This window comes from Hippocampus guttulatus, chromosome 7 (genome assembly GCF_054856545.1).
Source record: "Hippocampus guttulatus isolate MCC_2025c chromosome 7, RoL_Hgut_1.0, whole genome shotgun sequence".
In the NCBI taxonomy this organism is placed as follows: domain Eukaryota; kingdom Metazoa; phylum Chordata; class Actinopteri; order Syngnathiformes; family Syngnathidae; genus Hippocampus; species Hippocampus guttulatus.
The window spans coordinates 13546433-13569182 of NC_141267.1; the positions used below are offsets into that span (position 1 = coordinate 13546433).

A 22750-nucleotide genomic window follows, 5' to 3' on the forward strand; every position below is an offset into this window, starting at 1 on the left:
AATAATAATAATAATAATAATAGATTTTATTTATAAGCGCCTTTCAAGACACCCAAGGACACAATGACAAAGTATGGTAGCTTCATATATACAATCCTCTAAAAATTGAGAAATCACCAAGCATATCCCACTTGTTATTTCTGTGTAGATGGTACTGGGTCATCTCACATATATCTACCTTTGTAGTGGAGGAGATAGCTGATCAGTCAAAGACCTGTCACTGCTTGAGGGGCTCTGTGGTAGTTCCATTTTCTTATTCTCTTTGTCCGACTCTCCAGAGGGCTGGTACATTGGTCTCTGTGGTGAAAAGTTAAAACAGGAGTAAGGCGGCCACTTCATCAAACTTTCTGCAACATATTTCTTTCGGCATATTTGTTTGAAAATGGAACAAATGAGTTCAATGCTTGTAATAGTGTACATACCAGGTGATTTGACACAGAAGATTGCATCTGAATGGCCTCTCCAAGATGGGTCTCATCCATTGTGAGAAGGTTGTAGGTCTCTTCTCTATATCGTTTCTGCCAAGGGGCCCCAGCTGCTTCGATGGGAGTGACTACAGTTTTAGCCATTTCCTTTTGCCTTCTGTAGAGCTCCTGAAGCCTCTGGTTTCTTTTCTCTGACTCCTCTTTCAAAGACTTCTTCTCTTCTGCCTGTCGTCTTTTTCTTTCTTCTTTTTGCTTAACAATGTACTGACGGATTTTGTCTGAATCATAGTGCCGCTTCTTCTCCTGAGTTTCAGCCACACTGGTGGACCCTGGTCGATGTGGGGAGGGGTTGGCACTATGACACCCTCTTGAGGGGCCATATGTTGGCACAGTTGTTCCCCAGAAGGAGAGGGGAGTCCTTGTTTGAGACAATGACCTTGCTTTCCCCTTCTGACCACCCTTACCTCTCCCAGATCTTGTCCGAGACCGCTCCTCCTCTTCAGCTGCCTTGCATTCAAGCAGTGGGTCATCAAATATGGCCCGGATGTCTGCTGACAAGAGGTCTTTGCCTAGAGGCACTGGGCACTTGTCCTGACAAGCAGACAAGGGGCTAGAAGTGGAGGTGGAGTGGCTTCTGGATTGAGCCTGTAATGCACTTTGACTCCTGTCTGTGCTTCTAGGGCGAGGACGGTGGTTTGCTTCAGAGCCTTTGTCGACAGTGGACCGCCGATGGGAAGCTGTTAACAGTAGGGTGGAGGGTGAGAATATGAACTTCAATACAATGTAGCTCATAGGTAACCCAGTAATTGCTTATGATGCACTCATTATAGTGGTACAAATTGTTTGAGCAACTAATTCCAATATTAAGGGCAAAGGGTGAACTATCTTTTGAATGACCGAAAAAATAACCACACACACAATATTGTTGTCTCAAATCAAATATACTGAATATGTATTCCACTCAAATAGTGACCTGTGTTCTGTCCAAAATGTTCCAATGAAATATGTTAAGTGCATTATGATGTTTAAAAAACAAGATGACAAAGTTGAAGAACTGATTGCAGGTACTTGTTAAACTTGAGGCCCGTATCCCACTGAGAGGTCAACGTTTGAGTGTTGGCAAAGGTAGCATATGTTGAGTTCTCATCAGGGTTCGTCGCAAACATTCGCCGAACGTTCTCCAACAATTTTAGTGGCTACTTAAAGTACAACCGAACTCAGTTTTGCTCCCGCTGCCTTTTTAAAAACATACGCTAGCGTGGATGCATGCTACTGAATAGTTTAAGCTAGCGTACGTTTTACCATGACTGCGTCTAATAATACAATGCGCCTTGTGTATTTGTTAAATACAGAAATAGCACCCGTAACTGACACTACACTTTTTAATACAGTGCACCGTATGGTCGTGAAAATACAGTAAAGACAGCATATTGAAGTAACGGGGGTTGGGTGGGAGTTGCCATGCCAACTTTAATCCGTGATAAATCGAAAATCACAGTCTTGATTTTAAAGAATCGAATCCAGGCAGTTGTGAACCACCCTAAATTGAGCCAAGATTCACTGGATGCCAATCCTACTCCGCCACTCCCTAGGGTCTTTGCCGGCAGCAGTGGGCGCAACCTCATCATCAAATCAGGCTACGCCTCATTGATCACCCAACCGAAACAGCCAGTCGACCTCAATTCCTGCTGGTCATGGGCAGTCAGTAGAGACAAAGTTTATAAGATGAGGGGGATGTCACGATATAGTCAGTCATCAACTTAGGAACTTTTGTTATTTATAAAAGCTGCATTGTCTAAGTGTGCTAGCATGCCATGTATTTAGATATTCAAACTCTCATACAAGACCAGAGGGCATGTATGTAACAGCTTCAAATTCATGGGTGGACTCCAGTGTAGATAAAGCAAAGATGGCAAGTTTAGAGTTGGGCTGAGTCAGCTCTCTATACTGCAATGGCTTGATGTGAGTTGAAGAAGAAGAAGGAAAAAAAAGAGGTCTGTGGCATAATGTATGGATTGAAGAGTTCACTTGCCCCAACCTGTTTGGTGCGGTTTGTCTTCGAGATGGTGCCTGTTCACCCTGGATTGCTTGGGAGCGGTACCAAGTATCTTGTTTACCAGCTTCAAGCCCTCACGCCAGGAAGCAGGGGTAATCACTGCAAGAAAAATATGTTAATAATGTACTCGCTTGTCAAGTGCAATTACAGATATAATAAACAGGTGCTAAAATCTCTGGAAAATACCATTTAAAAGCGCACAGAAATGTTCAAGTAGTTCCTGGTAATCCAGATACATGTAGACAAACAAGCTTCTGTTTGATGTGATCGGAAGAATCACATGAACTTGGCTACAGATTCTGGAGCTATTTATGGAACCACGCTTCATGAATGAACTCAAACAAATCAAGTCGGAAGAGGTAGCAAAAACCAGAGAAACCATCGACGTGAGGCAGACAACAAGGGTATGCAATACTTGTCTACAGTGTGTGTCTATACCTGTCCCTATCAAAATGCCGAGCACAAAAACAATCACGCTTGTTAACTATATTTTGATGAAAGTCCATACGTATCCTTATTCCAACCTGTTTTTGCATTTTGGCCAGAGGCAGCTTTGTGGATTTTCCTGGTTGGTTTCGCTTCTCCCTCTACAGAATGATGCCGTTCCTGTTGCGGCCTGGGTGCCAAGCTTCCTGTAACAAAAACACAATAAACATGTAAGACCTCTGCCGCCGAGTATCTCGCTCCTTACATCAAAGTTTTATGTTGTGTCTTACCAGCAGACCGCTTTAATGGGTCCTTTCGCAGGTCCTTGTTTAAACTGTGAAGATCCTCTTCTTTTAACGCATTCCCATGGGAAGCACGGGTCCTGGCCTCAGTTTTGCTGAAGCCTGAGGAAGAAGCAAACAAATAAAATCAAAATTTGCAGAACATTTATTGCAAAACTGTGTTGCTACTATAATAAGAACTGTCATAAAGTGTGAGTATGATACCTTTGTAAGTAGGCGCTTGTGGTGCAGCTGCTACCTTCCTTATTTTGGCTGTAGTGCCGCCTCTGTTACTCTTGGCGGATATTATGGGCTGCTCAAGATGGCCCAACACTTTTTCCTTTTCTGCAGTCTCCTCCTGATGTTTTACCTGCCTTCGAATACGCTCTTTGAGCTTTTCCAGTTTATCATCCGGTTGATGTCGCCTAAGGTTTTCCAAACGCTGGGAATCAGAGCCTGGACTGGTGGAAGGAGTGCTTTCCCATCTACATATCAAGTCAGAGGCAGGAGGTAGAAACTGACTGGACCTTTGAATATCCATGCTGCGACGAGTGAGTTGTGCCTCGGGACTGCAAGTCTCCATAGCTGGGACTGCACTTGTTGCATGTGATGGGTTAGCAGAAATCTGCTGGGTGTCTACAGTGGGCGGGTCATTGAGGTAGCAGACCTCCGTGCTGTCTTCAGAGTGCGTGATGTCCTGGGTCCCATCTGTGTGCTTGTCCCAAAAGTCTTTATGGTAGACGGGCTTGCTCAACGGAGCGTCTGAGGATGGGGACACATGCCCTGACATTGACTGCGGCGTGAAAGCCTCCAGCTGAGATGAGGGTTGTGATGGAGGGGCGGTCTCTCTGGAGACAAACCAGATTACGTTGGATCAGCAAAGAGGATCAAGATTTAGTCTTAATTCAACATTCACACATATGGAGGCTGACATCTTGTTTGGATGGTCGCTTTTAGAATGCAAACATGGCTTCATCGATTTACATTACAGTAGATGTGTACCCACCAAAAAAAATGGACATTTCATGTGATAACGAGTTATTACTAAGAGACACAACATTTTGTTGTGACAAAGTTCTTCATTTCTCCTTGGATGGCATTTAAGGTGACATGACATTGAATTTCTCAACTGCAACTATACCTTTCAGTTCACAGAATAAGACTTGACCATCTTTTTTTCATTACATTTCTTAAATGTGTTACAGGTATTGATTATAATAGTAGATAATAGTACATTGGAATTGTTTATTTTCCTAACTTGAATGTGAGTTAAAATCATTATCATTTCAATGTTTTAGCATTTTGGATTACCACAAGGCACAAACAACATCAACAAGCCACAAACAACATCACAGGACAAAGACAGAAATATTTGTACAAATTGTCCATCCCAACCTGTACGAAGCCAGCTGTTCCCTGAGCGCCATACTGTTGTGCTGGCTGACATTGCTGTCTTGGGTGGCGTTTCTTAGCGGGCTGCGTGAGCGTCTCTTTTTGGAACTTGACCGCCAATGTTCTTTGAACTTTGAGGACCCCCTCGTCTCATCTGTGATGATGAAAATGCAATCTTAATATCCCAACACAATAAAACAAACTAAGGAATTTTTATTTTAAAATATAAAGACCATTTTGAATATATTGATTCTCAATTTTTTAGGAACATAATTAAGCAACATGTTGAAATAACCAACCTCTGCTGCGGACCGATACAGATATCTTCTTCTTGGGCGGGTCCATAACAGAGAGGAGGAGTGCTGTTGTCCCAGGAACGGCCTCCACATGGTTTTCTATTCGTCGCAGCTACACGAATAATGATATATCATTTTCTCTGTGGTTTGTCATTAGTCCACGGACGTCAGTATCAACTTTGTCTTTGTTAAAAATCAATAATTACTATCTCACTTTGTATGAATATTGCAAAATAAAAGGCAACAACATCACCAACACCACCCTAATCATTGTAACAGTAAAAGCTGCACTGGAGATGCAATGGATTATGTATACTTACAGCGGCTTTGGACTGAGGCAAACTGTTCCATGCAGTTGTTAAATCTGTTGAAAGAGGAAGATAATTATGACAATGAATATCAAATGTGATATACCAGACACATCAACTACTTAAAATTAAATAGTGTGTTTGATTACAAACCTGTATCAACGTTGTGATCTGTGTGCTGATGAACTGTGACACCAAGGGGCAAAGCCCTTTTACTACTCCTCATCTCACCCATTCACCTGCAGACAAGGTTAGACAATGAGATGTAGAACACTGGGTATTTAATACGGTCATTGCTTATATAGGCCAACAACATGTTTGCTTCAGTACACGACCGTCAAGGATTTCAAATGAACCACTAAATATATGACGAATATTATGAATGACAGTGGCCGCTTGATCAGATGGAGAAAAGCTTTTACTTACAATGCTAGTACCACACTGATGGCACAAGTTGAACAACAAACCAGGGAAGAATTGCCACCACACAAGCAAACCTAAGGTACAAAATTAAATCTAACTTCATGACATGTCACTGTAAGTCACCTTGTAAAGTAAAGCACTCAATTCAGTTTCAATATTCACTGATAAATGGGCTGAAGTGAGGAGCAGAAGTTGGTTTATGACAAAATATGGTCAAGAATACCATTTTCAAAAATAACTAAACAAACAAACCTGAAATTTTTCTGTTCACACAAGCATGAGTAGATGAAAAATTCCCTTGCATCATTTTAAATTTTAGGATTAAAATGCCACTAATTAGGGACAGGCTGGAGAGCTGAACATCCATCCACCCATCCATTTTCTGATCCGCTTAGCCTCACAAGGGCCGGCCGGGCATGCTGCAGCTTATCCCAACTGTCTTCATGCAGTCGGTGGGGGACACCCTGAACTGGTTGCCAGCCAATCACAGGGCACACAGACACAAACAACCCTCCGCGCTCACACTCAAACTCACACCTAGGAAAAAAATTAAGAGTGTTCCATTAACCTGCCATGCATATTTTAGAATGTGGGAGGAAGCCGGAGTACCCGGATAAAACCCACGCAGGCACGGGAAGAACATGCGACCTCCACACAGGGAGGCCGGAATCCAGAATCGAACTCTGAACCTCTGCACTGTGATGCCGACACGCTAACGAGTCGCCCACCGGGCCGCGAGACCTGAACAGCTAAAGTAAATTAATAAATAACGAGGTCGGTGAACTCACAATGAAAACTGCTACATTACGATAGAATGAACTAACATATTTTGAAAAAGGGGCAGCTCAAGGTATGTTGGGAATTCCAGTCAACTCCTTCTACAGTATTATCTGCATTCGGGGTTGGCAATGTATTGTTACCCTATTGATATCTGGATATGAACATTCAAGATATTAATATTGATAATCAATAATATACCAGTGATATGGACTTTCCGCGGTCACGTTGCATGGACAGCTCATGCCCACCAACCGCATACCTTGTTTCAAGTTTGACGATCAACAGCCAAAAGGGCAAATGAAAATCAAAACAAAGAACAATACAGAAGAAGAGAAAAGGAACAGTCAGCAGTTTCAAACAAGGAAATGAGCCAGCTGGAGGCAATAAGAGATAAGACTGTCCTTGATGTCAATACATAATAAACCCAATCAAACAAGTACAGTATATGAAATTAGCAGGTTCCTTATGACTGTATATACCTTCTGCGACAACACTTAAGTTTCTGCGGCACACAGTTATGTCAACTTGTCATTTAAAACTGGTTTTACAACACTGTGTTCACCTCTGCAGGTTTTCATGAGGGAGGGTGAAACTGAAGATTATCAAATGTCATGTGTGTGACGTTTGCCTAAAAAGACCTGTAATACAAGAGTGCAGCAGCCATATAGAGTCCAAGCTGGGACCCTGTGAGGGCCTTTCCCTCTCAACGGCCACACTGGCTCATATTGTCGGAGAAAACTTGATTAGATTGTATTTTTTTTAAAAGGGACTTTTAAAAAAGAAAAGTCATGCACTTTGGTCATATGAATCATATGACATTGCCCTGAGCTGCGCATACTCCCTTTCTGACAGAGCGAGCAGGAAACACCCGGTGCGAGTTACATTTCCAGCTTAGTCATGTATGATGCGTATGCTGTACCTTAAACCACTTTACTGACAGGTGAGCAAGCCTTGCGCAAGCACGTGAGCAACTCTTGCACAAGCACGATATTTAACAAACAGCTAACAAAGACTGAGCAAATTGCTATTTAAAGGTTTGTGGACAGAATAAACAACGATACAATACGGTGGCAATATGTGATATTAAAACTGCCACAATATCATTGTTGTCATGTCACGATATTAAAAGCATCAAATCTGTTAAATCGGCCTACAGTAAAATAAAGCCAAATGAACAACTAATACGAAAAACAATATTTTTACCTACATCCATTAGAATTGTGCAGTCTTACATGATCACGACAACATCGCAAAATTTTACCAAACAAGTGTGGCATATATCTAAAACAGTAAATCATAAATCTGATCAAAACAATAATATAAACAAAACAAATGTATCACTTCAACTTGTTGTGTTGCATTAAACGACGTGCAAACAATATGACTGTACTTCTTAAGCATCTAAACATATTTACAAACTCCATAAATGAATAAATATAATATAAATAAAAATAAAGTTTACCAACCAACGATATGAAGCAGGGTTTTTTCCCCTCCCATGTCAATTTTAATTCCATTAATTGTTCAGTCCTACTAGTACACATATATTGTGGTGGCATAGGAGTTTTTAAAAAAAGTGATTACACTTTTGAATGCAGGCGGCTTACGTGTTCGACTTATCAGTTTTGAGTCCATATAAACGGGACTGTCAAAACTGAAACTATGAAGCCACTAACTGTATTTTTGATTACTCCTGCTGATTTCTGCATTAACATAAGATGGTGGGGGGAACAGCACATGTATTATCATGGTTATCCTGAAGAATTGAAGAAGTGGTAGATGAAGACACAACCACACCTCAGCGGACAGTGGTCGTTAAGAAAAGTTAAGTTGCTTAGCTACAAACATGACAACGGGAAGGAATGATCCCCGTGAGGTTTTTAATGTTGCGTTTTTAAGACGTTTCACAAGAGTTGTTGATGAACTCTTTTTACAGCCTTTAAATTGTAGGCAGTACTTTTCCTTAACGGGGCTTTTTAAACCTGTCGATAATCTTTATAGGGTGTGAACGAAAGGTCAGCTATGATTACTAGTATGGTCTACGATTAAATCCTCAAGCATTTTCTCGTAAATATCACAACACCAACTCTTTTTACCTCTAACTTTAATATGACTCATATGTTTGCCGGCCCAGGAAATTCAAGAGTTCAAAATTGAGCTAGCCGAGAATTAATTCTGATTAAAAAAAACAATGATAAAAGACACAATGCTTACCGTTAAAGATAGGGGTCCGAATCATTTAGACGTCCATGATTATGCTGATGGGTTCGAGAAAGAAAAAGTCCTTACATCATCAAAAAAATCTTCAGATCGCTTCAGTAGTCTGTTTGCTAATGTTAGCTCCAAGCAGCTAGGGACTACCACTTGTGCTAAAATAGCAACTTTTTCAGCGACGCGCAGCCATGTTTGCCGTCCGAGAGATTTCCCAGGGAAGAAAAATAAATTTTGTTCGTGTTCCGGAAACAAAAATTGGCTACCCGCTTCTGAGTTTATCTTGCCGGGTTAAAGGTATGAACCTCTTGGAACCACAGAAAACGAGATATCCAAGATGGGGCGCTTTGTGACGGGCGACTCACCGAAATATCGCGAGATTATTGGCGCGTCGAAAAAAAGGGGAAATCTAATCCAATGAAAAACAAAAGCATTTTTTTAAAATTATTATTATTACTTTGGGTTAACTTTGTGGCCTACGCCATTATCTTGAAACTGAATTCCATTTTGTAGTATTTGTTTTATTCAGGACTAAAACTAATGCAATAATATATAATGAATGTAAATAGTCTCAGACACTATCTTGCAAATTGTAGCATTTGAAATGTGAAAAAAAAGGACAATAATAATCATGATAATAATAGTCTACTGATTAGCACGCCGGCCTCACAGTGCAGAGGTGAAGGGTGAGGAATTTCCCTCAATTTTCCCTCGATTCTGGCTCCGGCCTTCCTGTGTGGAGTTTGCATGCTCTCCCGGTGCCTACATGGGTTTTCTCCGGGTACTCCAGTTTCCTCACACAATCCAAAAACATGCATGGTCGGCTGATTGAACACTCCAAATTGTCCCAAGGTGTGAGTGTGAGCGTGAATGGTTGTTGGTCTATGTGTGCCCTGCGATTGGCTGGCAACCAGTTCAAGGTGTACACCGCCTACTGCCCGAAGACAACTGGCATAGGCTCCTGCACGTCCGCGACACTTGTGAGGATAAGGAAATTAGAAAATGGATGGATGCATAATAATAATAATAATAATAATAATAATAATTTCTTTCGTTTAACTAGGTATGGCAGTTGAGTGGAGTTTCTCATTAACAAAGTATTGAAAAGAAAGACAGAGCTTGCGTTGAGATCAATTCAAATTAAACAAAATCAATAATTAACCGATTCATGCATGGAGTTGGTTATATTACTGTATGAGAAATTTCCGTGCGTCTACTGCCATCTTGCGGTCAAGATTCCTATTACATTCACACGAATACAGTACTGTATTGTAACATTCATTAGGCAGGAAGGGCTTACAGGTGACTTATAAATACACAAATGCATCACGGTGGAGCTGACCAAAAGTATTTGAAAGATAATTACGAATGTGTGAGCAGATTTTATTTACTTGTTTGTTTGTTTGCTTGCATGTGTGAATGTTTGTTTCTTTGCGCTGGGTCTTCTTTTCAGTTAGTAAAAGGGGCTCCAATGACGAACCTCGCCACCTCCTCCTGAGCCCCCCAATCAAACCCCTTCTGCGCTCTCGCCGACAGGCTGTCGGACGCATTGGAAGCCGCTGCCACGCTTGCCGTTCATCGACCGAAAAGACAAGACTTTAAGGTATGAAATCTAATGTATGTTGCATCTTTTGTGATATATGTGACTCGGCTAATGGATGGATGGATGGTTAAAAGTTTCCTGTTCGTAGACGTCAATTTTGGGATGTTTGAGTTGCGTTCAAGCGGAACAAGGTGTTCATGATTTGTTTGTAGAAATGCGTGCCAAATACTGGCAAGGTGCGTTCTCTTAGGCTTTAATACTCATGTGGATACTCTTTATTGTCATGGGGAAAAGGGGAAAATGCGGAGGAATGTAGAGTTTTGGACTTCACTAAATTAAAACATGTTTGTTAAACAGAGGTGGTTGATTTCGTCGTTTTTATTTATTCAAACACTGAATTATTAAACACAAACGGATTTTCTTTAATGATGGAAACACACCTCAATTAAATGCTGTTTGTGACTGACACGTGCTGAGGAAGGCACACACCCAGTTAGAGCTCGGGAATTAAGAAATGCAGACCTCATTGCCGCAGAGGGGAATAATTAAAAAGAAAATTTTGACTTGTTTCTCTGCATGCATAATAGTACACGTTTAGGTAAATCTACTCACACACACACACACACACACACTCACAAACAAACATGAACTTGTTTCCTTTTCTGGTTACCTGTATCTCAAGTAATCAATTAGAGCGAGTACAGTCTATATTCCCATGGTATGGCAGCGTGGCAATAAAGACAGGCAGTTTGAATAATCAGTGCAGGAGTTGGCAGACTGTTGGAGGCACAACGCTGTTACAAGAAACCATCACTGCTTGGCTTTTTAATTCTTTTGGACTCTCCCCACATTGTAACTGCAGCGGCACTGAGTACCAGCATTGATTTATTGGTGTACTTTTTAATTCTTTTGGACTCATCTCACATAGTAACTGCAGCGGCACGATGAGTACCAGCATTGATTTATTGGTGTACTTTTTTAAATTCTTTTGGACTCTCCTCACATCGTAACTGCAGTGGCACTATGAGTACCAGCATTGATTTATTGGTGTACTGCACTTGAAGGCACACTGACCACTGCTTGCGTCAATACTGCTTAATGACTACATCACATTCACACTTAGTACTTTCCAGTCCAATTTATTTGGGTGAGTCTCATCTGAACTCTCAATGTGGTTTGTTTGTCTAGGTTAAAGAACACCCTTAGTGGAAGAAAAGCTACTGTACATGTAAAATCTGTGTATTTATTTAGCACAAAAATGAACCTGTGGAAGAGATTATGGAACATTTAGTTTATTGATAAACAGTACTCACCATTCATCAGGAGTGGCTCTTTGTTTACAGTGCTCAAAGCCAAACCTTTTCATCTTTATGTCAAGGGGCGGCACGTCCGCCTCACAGTGCAGATGTGCAGGGTTCGATTCTGGCTCCGGCGTTCCTATGTGGAGTTTGGGTGTTCTCCCTGTGCTTGCGTGGGTTTTTTCCGGGTACTCTGGTTTCCTCCCACATTCCAAAAAAATGCGTGGTAGGTTAATGGAACACTCTAAATTGTCCCCAGGTGTGAGTGTGACCGCGAATGGTTGTTGGTCTACGTGTGCCCTGCGATTGGCTGGCAACCAGTTCAGGGTGTGCCCCGCCTACTGCCCGAAGATAGCTGGGATAGGCTCTAGCACGCCCATGACCCTTGTGAGGATAAGCACATGAGAAAATAGATGAATGAAATTCCAAGGACTTGCTCCAGAATGAGAAGCACATTTTCTGTCTTTATTGACAGTTCACACATCTGTGTGTAATGAAAAGTATAAAATGAATATTGCAAACTCCTCCAAAATGTGCTATCTTCACTACTGAGTCAGGCAGAACTTCATACCACTTATTTCATTCTGTAAGAATATAGAACCAAAAAAACCTAAATGCATTTATACGGAACAAGGATATAAATGCAACACTTTTGTTAATGGGCTGGACTCAAAGCTAAAACTTTTTCATGTACTGTATACCAAAGGCCTATTAAGAGGAATTTCCCTCAATTTATGTTCACAAATGTCTACACCGCCTGGCGTGCATTTCTCCTCTACTGAGATAATCCACCTCACAGGTGGGGAAGATCACCAGGCTGATTGCACAAAATAGTTATTGCACAGGTGTGCCTTTGCTTACCCACGACCCATTGTTTTATGAAGGGCAGACCGATTATGGTAATCAATGAATGACTCATTAAATCTGGTGGGCTGCATTAGATTTGAAAAGTCAAGGAAAGAAAAAATGTTTTTTCCAGGTTTTCATTTTATTTTAACCATAATTTTCCACATTACAGTAGGTCTCCTCAATATTGTATGCTCCACCGATAATTTTGTGCAAAACATTTGAATACATTGTATTTTTGCAAGTGAATTCTAAATGTAACAAGCTGTCAAATCCTTTTCAAAAGTACAGAGAACAGCCCAGTATGATTTCTTTCCTCACCATGGCTTCCAGTGATTGGCCAGTATGAAGCTTTTATTAGTAGCGTTGATCATTAGCAATACAACATGTCCCCGGTGTTACATAATGGCTCCGTTTTCATGAAGGTCAACACCACAGTAGGGTTTCTTTGAGAAATGTCTTTTCATCATACGATGGGTGTACCCAATAGGAAAACCATGACCATTGGCTAGGACACGTGAATCCACTTAGCACCATGGCTACCACATTTGAACACAATGCATATTCAACCGGAGCAGCCAAGTAGCACGCCCTTTCATTAAATTAAATGAATTACTTCTTGTTACGAAGGCAATTCGAGAGCGAGTTTCATCGTGTGTTTAAAAGCAAATGAATCGACTTCCAGTTGATGTTATATTTTAAACCTCAACACTGAAGTGCTATCTGACAGATATTAATATTGTCAATGAATTATTAACTTGGGGTCTTGCCATCAGTTGCACAGAAAGCGCACTATCAAAGCAAACTTCAAACCAATTGATCCATCAAATCTAAAGCCTTTCAGTGTTTATAATGCAATAGGCAACAGCGACATGAAACTTTAATAAGCCCCAGCAGCAGTTGGTTGTTGTTAATGGAACTTGAAGAAAATGGAAGCTACCGCAAAGAATGGTGTGGACTCACAAAAAAAAAACATTCAATCAGAGATTCAATTCTTCATCTTATAAACACACTTAGCAGAGCTCTTTTTCCACCTTTTTGGGAACAGTTTGGGGAAGGTCATTTTCTGCAAGCTCAAGTAAGGCATGCTTAGATTTGGATTTGGTGTGGAAGAACTGGACCTCATAATGGAGCAAAACTCCACAGGTACTCTTCCCACCATAAAAGCAAAATTGTCTTCAATACTTTGCTCACAAAAAAATAGTTTGATACCAATACTGAAACAATACCGTGGCAATCAGTAGGATAGTGGAATAACAGATGACAAAACAAGCTTCAACTTTATAGTGTCACACCTATTGTGGCGATGGTGGCAGAAGTGGAAGACCCAAGCAGAGAAGCAATAGACAGGCCAGTTTGATCAAGCCATTGGGACAAATCAAAGTACTAATCATGAAACTATTTTTAACTGTTTTGACAGTTCATCAGTTGCCTCAGCGGAAAAATTAATAATTGCAAAGTGGATCCATCTTTTGTGTGAAGTCCACTAAGGTGTGGTGTATAGTGAGCAAGTTCATAGTTGTGCTCAGCTTAAAGTTAGCTCAATGTAGTATTCTCACGCCCAGTTATATCGTAGTAATGCCTAAATGCTGTTTAGATACTCAATCAGCACATTTGTAAGAGAAGTCATTTGTTTTCTTAATAATTACGGTAGCTCAGTCTATGATCTCTTCATTTTATCCCCCACAGTGAGCACTACATTTAACCATTATTTTTAACTATATCATCATTAGATGGGTGACTAAAGCAAGCTGCATATAGGCGGCTGCGTTCTTTCCTCGGCTCATCGATGAGCAACACTGTTGATTAATTGGCTCACCAAATGCAAACGGTCGGGACCAAGTTTATGTGTCACAAAATAACTCGCCTTTGACTTATATTGGAAGGTGAGTCATATTTGCTAACCTTGTTGCTTAGCAAGGTGTTATTCAATAAATTCATAAAGTATTTCAGGTTGGACAGGTTTCATGTTGGTTTTCTTTTGAATTTGATGAGATGTGATGTGTAATGGGTCTCTAGTGTTGACGTCTGAGTACGGCAGGTGCACACAGGTCTCTCGTCTGTCAGAGAACCTCCATCACTCTATATTAGCGACCGTGCAGACACCTGGACATACAGCTGAGAGCATTAAAAAAAAAGGGAAAAAAAGCAATTGATTCTGGTCATGTTGTCAACACATTGAGTCTTTTGAATGGACTTTTACGGTGTAATGGCACACAGAAAGCTCTGTGAATAAGGATAATCAGCAGCTAGACTCCTGAAAAGCTAATTAGGGGGGAATTATTATTACTATTATTATTAGTTCCACACTGTCGACGTGAGACTGAGTTCTGGTTAAACAAATAGTTACCACAATGGAGTCAGAGGCAAGCAGCAAGCGAAAGGAGAAGACCAAAAGTATGTAAATAGGATAAAGATTGACAAGACGTGACAGATTATTAACGCTTTGTGTAATATTTGTGTTTGAAAGCGTCGAAGAACCCAGCCTGCGAATTGTCATTTTAGAATTTGGAAATCGCATGCGGTCGAGTTGCGCCTGAAGTGACTTCATGCGGCCAAAAATGCGGCCTTCGGAGGACGCACCCTGTGAATTTGGATACAGCCCGTGAGGCAGCCATGCTAACCGTTACGCACACTTTGCTACCAAAACCACAATAATAAGGATATTACAAAACTGAGCATTATATTTGTTTTTGATACATCTCGACTAATGTGGTGGGTGGCAAATGTGGATGCTTTGTAGGAATTTGTACACCTAACTTTTATTTCAATTACTCATACCTGTCAACTTTTTGGAGCGCCAACCTGTATAAACTACCAAAAAAATCCTTATAAAGAGCAAAAAATCCTTATAACATACCAAAGCATTTTATATGTCAAAATAACGGCAGAAAAAAACCACGAAATTTTCCATGATATTTATTGTAGATCTCCATAATACAATGTCTGGTTAATGTCTAATCATCATTCTACTTAGTGGCATTACTGTGTTCAGAGTTGTATTCCTGCGTTACTTTTTTCACCAACTCCAAATCATTTGGAGTTGGTGAAAAAACCCCGGAAATGTTCAGAATCCGTATGATTTGTGCGATACGGCCATATACGTAAGATTCACCACAAAATCCGGATGAACTATGGCTAAACCGTATGAGTTGACAGGTATGATTACTCATAGATTAGTAAGGTGTTCCTACGAGCTGACAAGAGTTGACTTGATGAATAAGTAACCTTGTGCCTTTTATTCAAATTACATTTTTCTTTGCCATATTCAGTTAATGCCTTGGCCCACTTGAAAGCTTTCATTGTTTATTTGAATCGAGGGAAACAAAAACTGAATTTGTGTCATCAGCAAAGTGATGCATTACTGCAAGTACGGTAATTCAGATCTTGGTGTGATCAAACGCTCTGAAATCCAGCATCCTGATATGTCAGCTGATTGTGCTGGCACCACTGTAGACTAAGTTTGAAAATGTAATTTTCGAAATGGCTTCAAAAGATCAATCTCTTTCACTCCAAGACAGACACATTGGGCCAAAAGACCTGCAGTAAATTGTTGTGCGTCTTATGTTTTTATCCAGTCACGTCTATGGAAGAGTGAGTATTCACGATGGACTCATTCTCATGGAAAAAGTCTTCAAATGAAATCTGCCACAACTCAAGCGGCTTTACATGTAACCTTATTACGCTTTGCTTTCCAGAGCAACAACATTGTTTCTGTCTGCCATTACAGAGCAAGAAATTGAAAGTGTGTGAAGTAATGGACTTCATCAGTCAGAAACTACAGCAGCAGATTGTGTGGCTGAAATAGTCAAACGCGTGTTGCACAGATTGATTTATGATACTATTGATTTAAAGGCTGGGCAAGCCATTCCCAACAGAAGGGGCTGTCATGGCAGCTTTAAAGGTGTCGTAATCACTGTAGATTCTAAGTTAGTGTTACCATGGTGACAGGCGATTGAATGCAGTTGAATCCACCTGATTCAGATCCACAGATGTTGGTTGCTAAACCTAACACAGGGTTAGGCATCTGCCGGCCGGCACGCAACCACACTCTGAATGGCTCCTTCATTCATTATTATTATTATTATTTAAATTAAGTCGCATTGCATGGCATTTTGGTTTTCACCAGAGCCTTAATGTTTCAATTAGATTTTTTTCCTCAGTATTCACGTTTTTTTCTGAGGAAACCGTAGTGTTTATTTGTCCGACTGGTTTCATCCTGCTTAACCCTATAATGCCAATTGTATCATATTTGATACATGCATTTTCATTATGTAACTCATTCTTTATATTACATTGAATCATCTGTATCAAATTTGATACTGCAGGTTTAAAATAATTAAAAAAATAATTTTAAAAAATCCACAAATTTTCATTTTCAGATGTAATCTACATAATGCTTATAAATGGAATACGACAAATATCTAAAACAACATGATATGGCAAAAATATTTCTGTGGATTTTGTTATAAGGGTTAATGAACTTCTCAGTTGCCAAAAATCTGATTTTTCTGGATATTCCTTGATGGGTTAGGCATTAAAGTGTTAATGGTAGCCCCGATAAATCCAAACTAAATGAAAATATCTAAATCCCTGACTTGTACTTGTCAGCTCAAATGCTGACTAGTTCTGAAGTACTAGAGCAATACTGCAATGATGATATATCATCACCTCAGAGCCCTTATTGGCTCTGATGCCATTCTGATACAAAGAAACGGAAATTGAAACCATAAAACTTTAACGCTACAGGATTTTATCTTTATCTTAACTGTTAGACGAAAAAAGTCTTGCGGTTTTAAGTGTTGTTAAAGGCATAATGTGTGCTGCTCTTCATGCATCTTTTTTTCATTCTCACTTGTCAAGGGTAAAAAGACCATTGTGTTCACTGAAAATTGCACCAAAGAATAGAATCCCCCCCCCCCCTCCAGCCTAACTTTGAGAGCAAATGATGTGGAGGTGACAATGGAGTCTTAGTGCTGTGAATGGGGGGGGGGGGTGTTCACTTAATACTGTATAAGGTTCAGTGTGTCATGATTTGGTTTGGGACCAACAGGTGGCACTGTAGGGCTCCCCCTGCAGCTGCACACCTGTTGGTCATTAGGTAATTAGTGCTTTAAAAGGACTCCCAGCCCAACCACTCATTGTCGGGTCATTGTTTGCTCTTGGCTACTGTCAGGTTTGTTTCGGTCATGTTTTGGTCACGGTTCTGTTTTAGCTTCAGTTGCTGTTTTTGTTTGCTACTTTGGACTATGATTGTTTTTGGATTTTGTTTTCTCTGTGTTTTATCAATACACTTCTTCAAGTACACCCTGCTCCTCTCTCCTGCCTGCTTTTTGGGGTCCTCCACCACTGTGCAACGTCACACAGTGTCACTATATTTTTCTTGTCTTCTCTCATTATTCTATGTTTAAACACAATACCCATGTTCAAAGCTAACACTTCTTTTGAACAGGTGTAGCATGAAAGCCCCCCCCCTCCAAAAAATAGCACAAAATACATCTGCGTGAGCTAATTTCCGAGCTTACCGCTTCCATACCGTACAGTATTTGTGCCAGAGGGAATGATTTCATGTACTTTGTATACTGTATTAACAAACATTGTATTATTCAGATTTTGCTGGCACACAATTCAATGTTGATACTAAATATTTTACAGTTTATATGAGATTCTATTTCACACAGTAAAACTAACACGGAAAGGAGAAATGGTATTGAAATGACTTTGCAGTTATAGTATTTCTCAATAATAGATTTCCTCATTTACAGTTGTTTCTCTTTTCTCCTTATTTATGCAGGAGGATGACAGGCGATCATAATACGTTGGGCCTACCCAGGCCTCCAGGAGGACCGCATTGCCCAGAGGGTGCTTTGGGTCTTGCTTTAGAGCCCGTGTGTGGCAACAGCACCCCAAGACACCACATTCTCCACTCATCCCACGGGGACGGTGAGAGCTGGCAGAAGCATCGGCTTGGACCGGCTGGCGGTTCGAGCCTGTGTTCTGGCTCCCCTTCTCTCCTTGAGCCCTACAGTCTCTCGAGCAGCCGCGACACCCTGTACCTCTCCCACGTGCCGGGGTCTCCGCACCAAAACAGAGCTGGCCTTACCCTGGATGTGACCTCATCTTTTGATGTTGGAGGGAGCTTGCTGATGATTGATGGAGATTTGCCCATTAGCCCCAATGTGATCAAGAGACGTCGGGGCGGCATCATCGAGCAGAAGGACATAGTGAAGGCGCACCAGGCCCATAAGATCCACAGCACTCCACAGGCACGCCGCAAGGAATGGGAGTAAGTATCATTCTGTTCAAACATATTTTTGTCGAATGTGTGTTCTCATTTATGGTCTTAGCATAAATATTATCATAGTGGTACTAGCGGTTATGCATGGGTTTTATCGACTTCTGTGTTGTGCGTCAGTTTGTTGAAGTATTCTGTTTAGTGGAAATCAAATGTTATCATTGCATGTCACACGTACAGAGCACCGAAATTCATTTGACAGTTTCAACCCATCCAAGAAACACAGCGATGGCCAAAATACAAATCCTCCTGTCAAATCCAGGTCCAGAAAGCAAACCCTGCCATAGTTTGTCTTTAGCCACAGGTGGTTCGACTCAAGAGCTTGTTTACCTGCCGGTGGGGTAGTGTGTGACATCTGGAAAAAACACCTCAGCACATCGCAACAAAACTTGAAGGCTGGTTTTGAGGTGTCGGGGAGCGAAGACGTTGTAGACCAGAGGAGGGGCACACTTGTAGCCCTGCTTAGACCCTCCGCACCCACCCGTCTATTTTGGAACTATGCGCTTTAAATGGGTCCTCTTTGATGGACTTTTATAGTACATAATACTTAGCTATGATTTAATCAAATATGTTGCTTATTCGGTGGCCCGGTGGTCCAGTCGTTAGGCGCCAATGTGGAGTTTGCATGTTCTCCCCGGGCCTGCGTGGGTTTTCTCCGGTTTCCTCCCACATTCCAAAAACGTGCTTGGCTGGCTGATTGAACACTCTAAATTGTCCCTAACACTCACCCTAGGTGAGGGTGAGTGTTAGCGTGGATGGTTGTTTGTCTCTGTGTGCCCTGCGATTGGCTAGCAACTGGTTCAGGGTGTCCCCTGCTTACTGCCTGAAGACAGCTGGGATAGGCTCCAGCACCCCCGGTGACCCTTGTGAGGATAAAGCGGATAGGAAAATAGATGGATGGATGGATTATTCATATCATTTTCATTATTGGCAGCAAGTCAGTGAGTGAAATGTTTGCTTGGTGGACAGCAACCCATTTCTGATTTGGTCGAAGCTAGATGGCAAAACAAGGTTGTGTCTGTATTGGATATATGCTGTGCTAGACTTCAGATGCCATTTAACAGGCAACCATATGGAAGATGAATTGATGTCTTAAAATAAACAGTTAAGTCAGTCATTGAGACGTTACAGTCATTACTGGAGAAGAGGGGGCCCATCGATAAACATTTTATATTCCACTTATACTGCATTTGATTTATCAATCATTGACTGGAGTTGTGAAGCTAGTTATAAACACTCATGTCAGTGGCTAAAGGCTGGGAAAAGCACATACCGGGTAATTGCCACCAGTACCAAATTGTAACACTTTGGGGGGGAGACGGCACTAGGTAACTCCTTCAGCCAGAGACTGTTACACCCGCGCTGCAAGAAGGACAGATACCGACGCTCGTTCCTACCGACTGCTGTCAGGCTGCTGAATAAAAATAATAACAATAATAATAATAATTAAATGATGTGAAAATCAATTGTAAATAGCACTGCGATTTATCCATTTTGTATTTATATTGCACTTAATTGAACGGTCTTTGTTTTTTCTTCTTTCTTCTTTCTACCCACATTCTTGCTGATGTAGGCTGGAAATTTCCCCAGTGTGGGACAAATAAAGGAGATCTTAAACAGTATTCCATTGTCACTTTAGCACTCACCTGTGCCCAGGTCAAAACGATCAAAGTGTTACTTTGGCGCCATCCTTTGGCATATTGATGACAAGGAAGTCTGATGCACTAAGTTGAGGAGTTTCATTTCGACAAAAGCAATGTTTTGTGAGATCATCTGGCACCTATAGGCTATTACAGTATAGTTTTCTTATAAACCTTTCAAGGGGAGTGTCAATTACTTGTGGATTTTTGCTATTCGCAGCAGGCTTTGGTCCCTCTCTCCATGAAGAGTTGGGGTTCACTGTACGTGTTCTAATTACAGTTGTCTGTCTTTGGCAGAGGTTATGACATATTCAGGAGGTAGGTAACGTACAATTTCGCGAAAGGCGGTTTTACTAAATCACTGAGCTAGTTAAATTCTACTTGCATTACCTGCAAAGAAGTGAATTCAATTAAGACAAAGATATTTTTATTCACTCCAAATTGCACCATGAAAGTATAAGCAGATGAAATAATGTTTTAGCCATGACCTCTTTTTCCAGAGCATTAAAGATGTTTTTGTTGGTCATTCAGGTTCACAGGTGTGGTGGGCATCGGGAATTTTGAGAGTTTCCTGAACGGCTGGTCCATTCGTGGGCTTTTTCTGAATACATTAAAAATAATATAGATAAGGTTGAGCATTCCGCATTCCAGCATTCCTTGGTGAGCATTCCGGTTTCTCATGTGGCCTCTTTGCAAAATGAATTGCCCAGCCCTGTCATAGACACACCTACCCACATGCACCTAAACTCGCTGACAATTTTCCCAATTATTGACTGTGTGTGGGTGTGTGTTTTGTGTGTCTCTGTGCATTGCCCTGGACTTGTAGATATTTAATATCTCAACCAATGCTTAGCTCTAATTGGTCTGAGGAGTCTTTGCGGCTCCCCTGATACCAGTAAAGTATGGATTAGTGTTAGTTTCTCTGTTCATTGCCAGATTGTAATCATGTGATGTTACTGGAAAACAAATGATTACCATTCGGGTGTCATTCCAGCAACTGTGCCATGCACGGTTGTCCGAGCCACTTCTGTAATAATGTGGTTTCTCTTTATAGTGTAAGACTTTTTAGCCGATCAATATTCTATTTTGAATCAATACCATCTTTGTCGGTATGGTGAGTGCATGCTTAATTGGATGAATTGTACATCCACGTTTGCACATATAGCATGTGAAAATCTGTGAATTCTCAAACTGAATGGCAAGGGTTGATGCCCCCGCGTTGCTTCCCCTGCCGAAGCTGGGGCTTTACCTCTGGTGGGCCTGACCCCCACGGTGCCCGACCCGCCTTCCTCGCCACAGGCTCAGGATGCCACAGTCCATGCTGAGTTGACGTCTATATCTTACACACACAGCATCGGGGAGGTTTAATGGGAGGTGTTGATGCAAAATGAATGAAGATGGGGATCCATGATTACTAAATATCGACTCACACATTGAAAGAATTTTCTTGATTTATCATCTTGAAATGAATTGGGATCCATAGTTTTGTATGGAAAAGGGCAATTTAAAAATCTGCAAGAAAACCCCTTTTTTTTTGCTGTTATTTGCAAGGGGGTTCTCTTTGTTTTTGTCCAGGGATCCTTGAAGAAGGGAGATATGTTTACAAGAATAATCATAATCCTAACGTGAAATAAACATAACTACTATGTATAAGTAATCCCATAGAATTTAAAAAGTTGCCGACAGTTATTACAATACATAAGTTATTATTTTGTTGCAACAAAAAGTTGGAATGTTATCGAAAAAGTTGTATTCTGACAAGAACATTTTGTCAAGACAAAGCAAAATCTTACAAGTTGTATTTTTCCAAGGTGTTATATTAATTGTAATATTAAAGTCAAAAATGTGGAAAAAAGGATATTAATAAATTTTAAAATACCTGTTTAGATTCGTAATATGGCATTTATTGTGACTGTATTCGAAAGAATAAGCCTTTTGATTTTAGATTCTAGAATAATAATGCCGATATTTATGCATGATCTCTGCTATACAAGATATGTCGCAATTCTATCGGCTTCTTTCACTGTTCAACTAAGGGAGTCAACTTTTCTTTATATCTGAACATGCCAACTTCACTGTTGGAATAGCAAATTAGGGACAGATGGTGTCGTGCCTCTTCACAGAAAGCTGATGGGAACTGAAAATGAGGCAAACACACGCAAACAAAATTATCCCAGAAAATGTGCTCTGATTCTTTTTTCCCTCTTGAGGCATTGCAGTGCATTACATAGAAATCATTATCTGTCCATCGAACGCTGCGCCGCTCCTGATTTTTAACGCGCGAGTCCATGCGACAAATGGATGATTGGGGCAACTGTGTGACTATGAGGCCTGTACGAATGTTTGGTCATGGAGCAGGTAACTGTCTTCTGGCCTGCCTGCTAGAATTAAAGTGATACATTCATGTCAGATGGATGCCACTGCAGCTGATAGGAGAAAGACCCGAGTGAGTCACAATGTGTTACGACTGTGAACATCCACCTCTCAGGTCTGCTGAGAGGCAAAGCCACGTCCTCATGGTGGCTTGGAT

General features: G+C 41.0%; 2 protein-coding genes across 4 annotated transcripts in view; one reads left to right on the plus strand and one right to left on the minus strand.

Moving 5' to 3' along the window:
- cep350 (centrosomal protein 350) overlaps positions 1 to 8929 on the minus strand; it is a 26382-nt gene extending 17453 nt beyond the window's left edge. For all 3 annotated transcript variants that reach the window (XM_086115512.1, XM_086115511.1, XM_086115510.1), the window contains exons 1-11: positions 8602 to 8929; positions 5338 to 5423; positions 5197 to 5240; positions 4880 to 4988; positions 4584 to 4734; positions 3414 to 4036; positions 3198 to 3311; positions 3006 to 3113; positions 2464 to 2580; positions 423 to 1162; positions 179 to 297 (exon numbers count right to left, since the gene is read on the minus strand). In XM_086115512.1, the coding sequence (XP_085971638.1) occupies positions 179 to 297; positions 423 to 1162; positions 2464 to 2580; positions 3006 to 3113; positions 3198 to 3311; positions 3414 to 4036; positions 4584 to 4734; positions 4880 to 4988; positions 5197 to 5240; positions 5338 to 5419 (2207 nt within the window). In that variant the 5' untranslated portion in view covers positions 5420 to 5423; positions 8602 to 8929. The remainder of the gene's footprint in view (positions 1 to 178; positions 298 to 422; positions 1163 to 2463; positions 2581 to 3005; positions 3114 to 3197; positions 3312 to 3413; positions 4037 to 4583; positions 4735 to 4879; positions 4989 to 5196; positions 5241 to 5337; positions 5424 to 8601) is intronic.
- Positions 8930 to 10141: 1212 nt separating this feature from the next.
- cacna1ea (calcium channel, voltage-dependent, R type, alpha 1E subunit a) overlaps positions 10142 to 22750 on the plus strand; it is a 90231-nt gene continuing 77622 nt past the window's right edge. Inside the window, exons 1-2 of the mRNA XM_086114792.1 lie at positions 10142 to 10201; positions 18080 to 18571. Coding sequence (XP_085970918.1) covers positions 18084 to 18571 — 488 coding nt within the window. The 5' untranslated portion in view covers positions 10142 to 10201; positions 18080 to 18083. The remainder of the gene's footprint in view (positions 10202 to 18079; positions 18572 to 22750) is intronic.